This window comes from Lycorma delicatula, chromosome 1 (genome assembly GCF_047948215.1).
Source record: "Lycorma delicatula isolate Av1 chromosome 1, ASM4794821v1, whole genome shotgun sequence".
Taxonomy (NCBI): Eukaryota; Metazoa; Arthropoda; class Insecta; order Hemiptera; family Fulgoridae; genus Lycorma; species Lycorma delicatula.
In genome coordinates, this window is record NC_134455.1 from 110387604 (window position 1) to 110399788 (window position 12185).

General features: G+C 32.9%; 1 protein-coding gene across 1 annotated transcript in view; it reads left to right on the forward strand.

Annotated features, from left to right (window-relative positions):
- The window catches only part of for (cGMP-dependent protein kinase for), a 617480-nt gene that overhangs the window by 174099 nt on the left and 431196 nt on the right, over nucleotides 1–12185 (forward strand). Inside the window, exon 2 of the mRNA XM_075359091.1 lies at nucleotides 7452–7618. Within this exon, the coding sequence (XP_075215206.1) occupies nucleotides 7452–7618 (167 nt within the window). The remainder of the gene's footprint in view (nucleotides 1–7451; nucleotides 7619–12185) is intronic.

The window sequence follows — 12185 nt, forward strand, 5'->3', positions numbered from 1 at the left end:
GCATAAACTTATTTAATAAATTCTCTATTTTATTCCAAAATTTCCAGTTTAGTTTAAAACAGTTTTAAAAGCAGTTTTATACATTTTTTTAGATTGTACACTTTTCTTTTCATCCTCTAATCAGTTTATCCCTTTCCTTTTAGTCCTTTCTCCTTCTCAATCAATTGCGTATTCCTAATCTTTTTTCATTTCCTTGCACGAAGTAAATGAAGTATTATGATCGAGAAAAATTTCGATTTTCAGATTTCAACGGAAGTATCCATTTTGACTATCCCTGAATACATTTTGACTAGTTTCGGCGTGATATCTGTACGTAAGTACGTATGTATGTACGTATCTCGCATAAATCAAAAATGATTAGCCGTAGAATGTTGAAATTTTGGATTTAGGACTACTGTAACATTTAGTTGTGCATTTCCTCTTTTGATTGCAATTGACTGGACCAAAAGTGTCCAAAAAAAATTGGATTTTGGACTTCTTCTTAACTGCAGTAATAAGCCCTCATTAAGAATTTTCAAAGATATAAGTGGTACTTATTTTCATTGGTTCCAGAATTTATAGCCAAATAAAAGTTTAATTAATGAATTATTGGATCTTACAATGGGAAGACACATCGGTCCGATCAGACTTCTCTCCTTTTTTTTAACTTTTCTTTAAATTTAAAGATATTGGTTTATTAATAATTATTAACCACAGATTCTAAAAAAGTTTTACAGTAAATAATAATTCAATAATCTCAATAAAAAAAATATGAAAAAATATCAGAAGTTATTAGTGAAATAAATTTTTTTGTACTTTAAAAATGAATATATGTAATTTAATAGGCTACAAGGAAGTCCAAGGTGTCCACATCAGATTTTCTTTATTTATGGAAATGTATAATTCAATCTGTAAATCTAAACCGCAGTCATTACTACACCTCCCTGACTAAATAATTCTTACAATATATAATACTATAATCGTTTCTTTAACGGAGTAAGTTTACGGGTAAATTTGAGATTTCAACGATTAAAAAAAATTCTTGTAAGGAAACTAATGATAAGTTCCAGATAAGTTACTTAAAAATCAGATGAGTGAAAGTTTTTTTTTTAATAAAAAGTTTCTATGATCATGTAAATGATTCTAAAGTATTTTTAATTTGTTTGTAATCATCATTATTTAGCATGGAAGAATATTTTCCTATAATGTTATAGTGTCATGTCATTCTGATAAGTAGTATTGACACATTTTCTATGCAGTTGAAGTTTTATTCGTTACCAAATTGACAGATTTTTGGGGTTTTCTTATGTTATTTAATGCAGGTAGTAGTTACTACAGTAATTCTGTTTGTGACTATTTCAGATTACATTAGTAACATTCAACAAGATATTAAACTACCTACATATACCATTTGGAAATAATTTTTTTCTCTTTCTTCTTTGATAGTCGACATTTGTATCTTTATGATATATAAAAATTATTTTTATTGTATTTGTTATTCCAACTATGGGCCAGAACTGCTTTAATATGAATACAGCCCCAAGGATGACTCAGATGCAATTATTCATCACTATACTTCTTCGGCCAACTTTGTTTGGATGATGTAAATCAACATCATGGACACCGCATGCCACAATCGTTCGGTCTGCAGGATAGTTCCAATCATATACTATGGGATAAGCGCGTCAAATTCTGTACAGCATGCTTCCCTATGCTGCAAGAACCGATCGCGCACAAATACTGTGTGTTCTGCTGTATTCTCCTCCCTGCAATATTCACATTCCGCAGAGCGTCTCAACGTCCGCGTGCACAGATATACCTTACGGGTAAGGTACACCCATGACTGGTAAGGAACTTGGTCAACTTGTACCTTAATTCCCCGTGTTTGCAGTCCAGCCACATGTGGAGGTCAGGGATCTATCTGTAGGTCCATCTGGCCCTAAATTGACCGATCCCATTTTCTGCCATCTGCGGACAAGCGATGCCCTGCATCCGCCTTACCTGCTTTCCTGTAAATTTTCATCCTCTTTTGAATGAAGAGGTCCAGTTATGCAAGTTGCAAGTCCGCCCTCTACGCCGGCTGCTTCGACCGAAATGGTCCTGTACCGCAGCATTCCGGAAGGGAGACAGTCCTATGCACCCAACTAAGAATTTCACGGGCTCTTCCCGTTTCCAGTGCGACGGACCAGACTGGTGTTCCGTACAAAATCATTATGTTAAACAGCTTATTATCAAATTATTTTCAAGCCAATTTTTAAGAAAATTAGTTTTAAAACATTTCTCCGTCGTTGGACTGGATCCCCAGGGGGAACACTGGATCGGTTAAGGCGAACAGCGGAGCCGACCCACGTGCGACCCCGGGAGCTACCCAGGGCCGCAGTGTTTGCTTTGTTCGCCGTTTCCGTCTAGCCGAAGGGCTCCATCCCCTGATTCTCTAGTGTTTCGTCATCCTCATAGTTGTGAGTATAAAACTGATAAATAATAATTAAACTATCCAGGCTTTATAGAAATCAAATTACAAAAAACAGAATAATAGTAACTTTGGTAATTAAAGTACACACATCATTGAAGACGAAAAGTTCATAACTTATTTCTGTCGCCATGATGAAAGAAATACAATAATGAAGTAAAAGGATTAATTTATTTTTTTCTAAAGAATATAATTTTAATTCACAACTTCACCCCCAAGGGGCTAGGGCCTCGGACTATGGCTTAAAACCATCCCTAGGATAACACGACTGTAGCTAGAAATTTGAAAGCAATCGGACGGTTGGTTCTCGCATAATCCCAGAACAAACAGAGAGACAAATGTTCTGCTTTATATGTTTATATATTTATTTATAAACAGATGGAAGTTTTTATGACGTTTTTTTTGTTCATATGGACGCGTTTTTTTTTGTTTTTAGTAGGTCTGTACATATTTTAATAAAAAATAAAAGTAAAAGGGTTAAATAATAAATAAATTAATAAACTAAACTGTAATTAATAAATAAATAAAATATAAAAATAATCATTTCTTTTTTATGTTATTATACGAGAATATGTATTATAATTTATGTTAGGATAAGAAAGATTAAGAAATGATGCTAAAGGTGTTCTATGTTGTTTTATTACCCAATAAATTTTCTGTTAATCTCTACAAAATTTCATTAACATAACTCTTGAGTAATAATTTTTAAATGTACTTAATTTCAGGTCGTGATGAAACGTTCACTCTTTTCTTTTAAATATGTACTATTTGCTGCCTGATACATGGTCCTTGCCATATTCGGACGTTAATGGGTTAAATATTATTTAGTTTTTGGTCATTCTATAAGTAATAGCAGATTCCGGTCAGGAACAGTTTTTTTATAAATTTAAAAGTAGTTTGTTTGTTTTAATGAACTGAATGAGAAGTTTCGTATAATAATGAGAAACAACCACAACAATAAGGGTGTCCAAGTTAAAATTATCCAAAAGTAACAGCTTATATTAAGTGAACCGGTTAATATTATTTAATAGTATTTATTTAATGTACACAGCAACTCACCAAGTTCTAATGTAGGTTAGTCAAGTTCAATGTATGCACCTTTTGTTCTCGGCAGACGTCTAGAGGATAATCCAACTCGTACAGGTGTTTAGGTGCATCTGCGGTGTTATTAGACGTTATTAGTCATATCAAAAATTTTTTCAGACAAGTTTTAGTTAATGTATAGAGGACTAAATACCATTTTAAAGCGACTCGATACTGTACCTGTTAAGGGAGGTATGATTATTTTGTCTTCGAAACCCCATTTTTTCCACCCTCTTGGCCAATGGTTGGTGGTATCAAAAAACTTTACTTATATAAGTTTTAGGTTCTTATGCAAAGAATAGTAGGGACATTAAACGAATTGAATATTTTACTTATAAGAAAGTTATAGCAAATTTTTTTTTCGAAAAAAACCCCATTCCCACTCCCATGGTCCGATTCTTTCCATTAACAAACTCGACCGAGATTTTGGTTCGTTATATTTTATGTATCAATTTGAAAATGATTGGCGCAAAATTACGGCAACTATCGTGTCAACAAGAACGCGAAATATATATATAAACGTTTGAACTGACGGTGGTTTTGGGGTCTGGATGATGTGAAACGTGAAGATATGTCGCGAATTTCCGGAAGTCGAATCATGGTACCCATTACAGTAGATAGCTTTCAAATGAAATCTACCAAAAAGGTTATTTGATTTTCAGTTTAGAATTAAAAAGAAAAAAAAAAGTTTTCTTAAAATCATTTATAAAGCTAGTAAAATATTTAATTTTATTTTTATTTTTTATTAAACGGATCTGATCTTTATAAAAAAATTGATGTAAATAAATTATTTATGATGTTATAAATTTTATTAAAATCGATTCATTCGATTTTAATTAAGTTCTGTGAATTTATTTATATGTAAGCAATTTTTTTCAGAATAATTTACGATAGACGATAAGTTATAGCAATGATGGAAGGTTAAATGAGAAAAATAACGTTGACAGTACATAGATACCATTATTTCATAAATAAGAAAATAGATACCAAACTGACATATATCTATTTCTTATTTTTCCACTTCACTTCCTCTCACTTTCCTCCTCTTCTTTTTATTGTGATGAAAGATAACGTAGTATACATTACATGGTATATAGTTGCAGTTTAATCTATCTAAATAGCTATGTAAACAACTTTCCTTGTAAAGGTAAATAGGAGACCAAAGATTGTCATTACTACCTGTATTTACTATTAAGAAATTGCCTTCTCGTTGCACTAAAACTGCATTCTTGTTATAGTAATGACATTTTTCTGCAGTAGTAGTTCCCAGTTTCAGTTGTATTATTTTAAAGTACGATAATCTTATTGTTTTTGATCAACTGGCTTTTTAATCAATAATATGTTTTTATTTTATTTATTTATTAATTGTTATATATTCTGCTAATACGTATATATTTATAAAAAAAATAATTAACATATACCTTTCAAAATGAAATTAACATTTTTTGTTAAAAAAAAAACAGAAAAATAATCTAAGAATACAATATAAAAAATTAGCTACAGGCGGCGCAGTCGATCTTGATGCTTGGTACCACGATAGCGACAGCCGCAGTTTGAATCATTCTATTATCTTTTTGCATATCATTTGCTTCATCCCCTAAAAGTGAATGGGAATTCGTAAGATATGTTGTGTTGCATTCATAATGTATCGGACAATACTAACACCAAAATTATCATTTTTTTTTGAAATTTTAATCACCTCCATGTATAGGTAATATTTTGTATATTACTATATTTTTTTAATTTAATTTGATTTAAATTTGTATATATAGCAAAACACCAGCAAATAATATAACTGTATTGTTTCTTGATATGATTCTAAAAAAGTTGACTCATTTTCTGAGTGTAATACGGGGCTTTTTTTCTCTTTCGATTTCCCCGCCCCTTGGAGCCGGATCCGCGACTAAGCATAAGCTCAGCTCCAAGGGGTGCCATCATCTAAAACTACTTTTGAAGGGCACTTCAAAAATAAATTAAGGGGGAGGTGTAGATGTTACACCAGTCCTAATTCCAAACTTTCAACATTCTACGACCAATCGTTTTTGAGTTATGCGAGATGATACATAAAGTCATCACGCCGAAACGAGTCAAAATGGATTCGGAGATGATCAAAATGAATATTTCCGTCGTAATCTGAAAACCGAAATTATTCATAATCACAATACTTTCTTTACTTCGTACAAGGAAGTAAAAATTAAAGGGACGAGTATTTTTTTAAAAAAATTTAAAATTAAAATTAAAAAAAAATTTTTTTTAAAATTAAAAATACGAGTATTTTATGATAAAAAATGATAGTATTCAAACCACTTTAAATTTGCAACGAAGAGGATGTAATACTACATATCTCATTTTTCGATTTAGACTTTAAAAAATGAAAAAAATAATTTCAAATTTCGGTATTTTATTGCAATTAATGAATTATTTTACTCACTCATTTCTTAATTTAAAAAAAAAAAAAAATGTGAAAAAGAATGTAACTTCCCTAGTTAGAACAGCTTATTCCAGTCAGAATGCTTTGCTGAATTGTAATATATATAATGCATTGTTGCACTATAGAAAGTATTACATTTTATTTGTTGCTTTACATTTTCAAATCTTAGTCTTTCTTATAGCTGTTACGAACCTCAGTATTACTTACCCTGAGTGTAATTGTGTCTATTGTTCGCTTTCACCTTTGATGGAAAAAAGTGATACCACGTGATTTTCGGTAGACTAGCATATGGATATGTAACCGTATATGTGTCTCATTCATAAATGTAACATGAAACCATTTTAATCTTCATTTTGTAAAAAATATGACTGGCATGTTATGCTTGTTATTTTTAAGGTGATAAATACATCATTTTTGGTGTGATTTGTGATTCATGTCATGTCACCAATATTTTCTACAAAAAAATTTGGTTATGGCAAAATTAAAATTCGATAAATTTGTTGTGGAGTAATGCGTAATTAATAAAATAGTAAGTGGTTTATTTCATTCTCTTCTGTTTCTTAAACTGCAAGAAAGAAAACATCATCTCTACTTTTCACTTTTCTGGGATCTTAACTCTAGAACTGCTACAAGAAGAAAAGTACAGTAATCAGTCAAAAAACAAAATAGTGGTGGGAGGTAATGCTCGTACTTATGTACGTGTGGGGTGACGTGTTTGAAGCTTAATAATATTTGACTGGATGAACGGATTTTTATGAAAATTTGTACTGAGAATCGTGTATATGGAAAAATTTGTTGGTAAAGGTTGGGGTCAATATCCCCAGGGAGAGGGGTAGATTTTTTTAGGGTCAATTTTCTAAAAATTTAGCAACCATAATTCCATTTTATATTAAACTCAGTACATGCGTTCATGCTTATCTTACCAGTTTTTTAAAAAAATTTTTCCCAAATTCTCCTCCATCCCCAAAATCGAAAAAAGCTATCTTTTTATTCTAGACAAAAAAAATACTTTGAGGACAATATTGAAAATGGGGGAGCCGATCAATGTTTAAAGATATCGATTTTTTGAATTTTTTAAAACATTTTTAGTTTTTTAGTTTATTTTCATACATGATTATTTTTCCACTGTATGAGAATAAATAACCAATGCCAAAGAAAGTATTTCAACTTTGTTGTCAGCTTTTGCTTAATGGTTATTTAATAAAGAAGATGCGACGGGAGTTAGGGACAAAAATGTAATTTTTGAATAAACGGTTGAAGTACTAGTTTAATTTTAAAAAAACCCTTTGATAATAATTAAAGGAGAATTATAAATGTTCAGTAGTATGAAGATTGAAGACAAATAGTAAAAAAAGTTCTCTATTTGGCAAAAATAAAATTATTATAATTTATGTAATTTTATGGGAATGCAATTGATTCTTGTATCGTAAATATATTTATGACGAGTTTTATCAGATATGAAACTAAATACATAATTTTATTTTTCAGATCGAGGGAATTGATAAAAGCTGCTATTTTAGACAACGATTTCATGAAGAATCTAGAAATAACTCAGATAAGGGAGATCGTCGATTGTATGTTTCCGGTGGAGTATGCAGCTGGTAGTTTAATAATTAAAGAAGGCGATGTCGGCAGCATTGTGTATGTTATGGAAGGTGAGTACATCGTTTTTGTAATTATATTTATAAATATTTATTTATTATTCTTTATCTTCAAATATAATCTGTGTTTTTAATGTATTCTTCATTCATTCTTTGTATCGTGTTTATAATATTATTAATAGAATGAATATTTCTTGTCACGCATATCTACTTCTCCCAGCCTGAAGAAAACTGTATAAATTAATGGTATGATCCGCACTTTGTCTTTTTTATCGTTATTGCTCAACAATATTCTATGCGTTTTAAGACTGGTATGCAATACATTCTTCGGAAAAAATAATTTCTCCTCCCACAAAAAAAAAAAATAATTACAAGTTGTATGATTCAGTAGTTGACCAATATTTTTTTTTTTTTGAGAATTTTTTTTGGTACTTGTGCTTCAACTACTGTTAATTCGTTTTTCAAATGAGACACTAAAGAATGCTTTCTAGATATCGACTGTTGTCTTCATTTCTTCTTCACCTATGCGACTAATCATTGTACTTTTGTGTAGAAAGAAAGTGGTGACATTAACCTATAAACTAAATATGCGGCTCTAAAATGCGACAGCTACAGCGTTATAAAGTTATTGTTAACTAATAACTGACTGTAGCGAAAGCCAGGCAGGCATGTTCGTGCTCTGAATACTCTATATTATAACGTTAACTTTGTACTTAATAAAGGAATCTACAGTTTTATGAACTTAAGAGGTAGACGTTTGGCGAACAACCTGGATTATGAAGAAAACTGAGCAAAGATTATTCTACGAGATTAAGAGAAGATTGTACTATAAAATTGTGAAACATATTTTGTCCTGTAACATACAACCGTTAACCAGGTTCAACGCGAACAAAGGAAATGAGAAATTTCATTTGGATCCTGAGAAGTGAAATAGAAATCCTCCGGAGTTTTACAGATGTTAAAAGAAAAGGGGTTTCGTTTACTTTAGGAAGAGTACCCATAATATTAGTGTTAATCTGTCATTGGCTATTTTCACATTTACCGACACGACACCGACGCCGATACGATTCAGTACCGACATCGACAAGAGTATTTTCACATTACAAGTTTTAACTTTTTTTTCGGGAAGGAGGTGAAAATGCATTTACGCACGGAGTGTCGGGCTTCTACTGGTGGTCTCATCCAACCGCCACCAGCAGAATACCGACTAAAACCATCTCCCTTTTGTTGGAGTAAATCCTACGCTGCATGGTATTACTTTACGGTGCACAGGCCTTCTAACGAGTTCGCCCGTTCCAACAAAATGCGCAACAACATTTAATTAACTACACACGCACATAATACATAATATTAAATACAAAGTTTACGCAGAATAAATTAAATTATCAAACAAAGACAGTAACCACACTAAGAGTACGCACAATTTTTTTTTATCGAGCACTCTTCTCTAGCTTTCTTTCCTAGTTACAGAATTTTTACGACCTAAATTAATGAGGGGTACGCACCGACACAATGATAAAGGAGCAACTGACAAAACAAAGCAAACACACAGCACGCAACAGCGCCTAAGTAATACGAGTACACAACAGTATTAAATAAAAGTATATACAGCCTAAATTAGTAGTTACCACTCCGAACTAACGAAGATACTGACCACACAAAGAGCACGCTGCAATTTTGATTCACCAAACCCTCCTCTCTTGTTTTCTGCATAAACACCGTTCTAATATTGGTAGCGACAGCAATCCACGACTCTTCACCTCTGAACATAAACGTGCAGATATTTTCGGGATCTAAGAGGTCTACCTCCGCCACTAACTTCCTTCTTTCTGGTTCCCACCTCGAACGCTCAAAGATAGTGTATTCAGCAGAATCTGCCACCGCCGCGCAATAAACACAGGCAGGGGTGTTCCTTTATCGTATTTTAGGAAGATATGCTTTGAAACACCTGTGCCCCGTGAAGAATTGAGTATGATAGAATTCAAGCTCTCCCACCCTTTTGTTCATCCAATCCTTCACAACAGGTATCAGACGCCTAGTCCAGCTCCCTTTAAGACTACCCTCCCACATTCTTTGCCAGCTCGCAAACAGACTCTGGCTAAAATACGCTCCACGCCTTCTTCCATCTCCCTTCTCACCTTGGCAAGCAACTTGAGAGAAGGAATTCCGGCAAGGACCATTGCCGCCTCGTAAGATACTGTACGATACGCTGATGTTACGCGAAGAGCCATCCTTCTCCGTATTCTTTCCAACATGCCCTTACCCCTGGTGATCTTAAATACAGCGTCCCACACTGACGCTCTGTACAGTATGTTTGAGTCGACTACTGTAGCCAGCAGCCGTTTTTTACCATAAGTTTTAACTTAGTTGTCTACCGGTTTCAGTGATTTTTACCTTGTGATTTATTCCTCAATTTTTTTTTAAAAATAAATGTTATTTATTTTAAGATGAGTAAATTAAACAGACGACTATAATTGCTGTATTTATTACATTTAAGGCGTAAGATACGTAATAAAATTGACAGAAAATACTGGGTTCACCCAATCATTAATGTTCGATATTTAGAAGGCACATATTGTAACTTATTCGAAAAATTAAAGAAAACAAAGAACTGAGACGATACAGTATCAACGACGACGGGAGACCGTCAGCCTGCCGACATGTCAGCGAGTGTGAAAAACATTCATAAGTTTAAGTTAATTTTTTCGATCTCGACATCTTGCCGACACTACGCTGATACCGTGTCGGTAAGTGTGAAAACAGCCATTCTGGTGGTATCCTTTACCGGATATTGACTGTCATCTTTGTTATCGTGACGTATTTTCCTGATTCCAGATTAAACAGATCTGAAATTGTCAGTTATCGTAATTTATTGCATCCAGGATGTCGTATCAAGTTGCTGAAATATTCCAAATTAATTTTCATCACTATTCTAAAACTTTCGGCTTCATTATGACTCTTAGTTTTTAAAACTGCATTATTTGTAAAGTGTTGTGTCTAAAGACCTTTATTAAAATATCGTCTTCACATTCAATTCGAAGGTTTAAATCTTTTTTATTCTGTTCTCCAGTGTTCAGTCTCCAGTAAAAAACCGCACTAAAAAAGCCCAGCAATTCATAAATCTAACTTTTTCCATTAAGATGATAATTCTTTAATATTAATCCAGTTTAGGTACGCAATCAAAAGCGGATAATTTTACATTGAAAAATTCAATTTCTTTAGTCCTGAAAGATTTATTACGTATTGATATCCAAGAAAAACATGTTATTAAAACTACAAAAGGAGGGCATGGTGAATTTTCTGATTTTCTTTTTTTAAGAATTTTTACGAAATACTTAGAAACTTTAAGACCATACCGAGGGGAACATCCATCATGTGGTCCTGTAAGATCTACTTATAAATATGATTCAATTTGAATAGAAAAATTCTGAATTCTATTCAGAAGAAATAACTACGTTCTACATAATTCAGACTTATTCAGGAGTGAGAGAGAAACCCTGTTTTTGAAGCAATTGTTCAACATTTGCCTAGTATTCAAGATTATCTTGTTTAGAATTTGGTAGAAATCATCAGTGATGATTTCAAAACATTGTAAATCATTGTAGTAACAAAACCTTCTGAGTTTTCTGCAGTAGACGCTTTCATTTCTTAAAAGTTCAAATTTTATGTTGAAACTATAATTTGTGCACTTTTGTTTCTAGTAGTATGTTATAAACAATATTGTTATATATTACGATTAAAATTATTTAAATCAAAACTAATCGATTGCAATTTGTTGTTGACTGTTTCGTTAAGATAACAGAATCAGACTTCCTGTTATGAGGAACAGTGTTTTCTATACACCGTTTCGAACCAAACTGCATAAACGCTAGAAGTTGTATTGTGGCATCAATACTGTCAGGAACAACAATAATGTCAGTTTAATGGAAATCGTATTCTAATGTTCCTCGAATTACTGGAGTGAGTTAAACTTACTACCACTCTGTCAAATAGTGAAACTTTTGTGGATCCTGTTTCCGGGGCCCATATGTAAACAATAGAGATTATAGGGGCATTAGTTAAACGCAGAAATAAGCGTGAACCCACCGGGTTGGTCTAGTGGTAAACGAGTCTTCCCAAATCAGCTGATTTGGAATTCAATAGTTCCGGCGTTTAAGTTCTAGTAAAGGCAGTTACTTTTATACGGATTTGAATACTAGATCGTGGATACCGGTGTTCTTTGGGGGTTGGGTTTCAATTAACCATACATTTCAGGAATGGTCGAACTGAAACTGTATAAGACTACACTTCATTTACACTCATACATATCATCCTCTGAAGTTATACCTGAACGGTAATTTCCGGAGTCTAAACAGGAAAAATATTAAACGTCAAAGGGGTACGGGCTGAGATCTCCTCTACTCACCTCTGTGAAGACCTTTGGAGAAGCCGCCATCAAGGAAACGACTTGTTCATCCAGATACTAGAAGATATCCACGCTTTCTGTCCACCGGATAATAACAAAACAATTTACGCTTCAACTACGATAGTTTAGATTAAGTTAGGTTATGATAGGATATCGGCCTCTGTGGCGTGATTGGTAGCGTCTCGGCCTTTCATCTGGAGGTCCCGGGTTTGAATC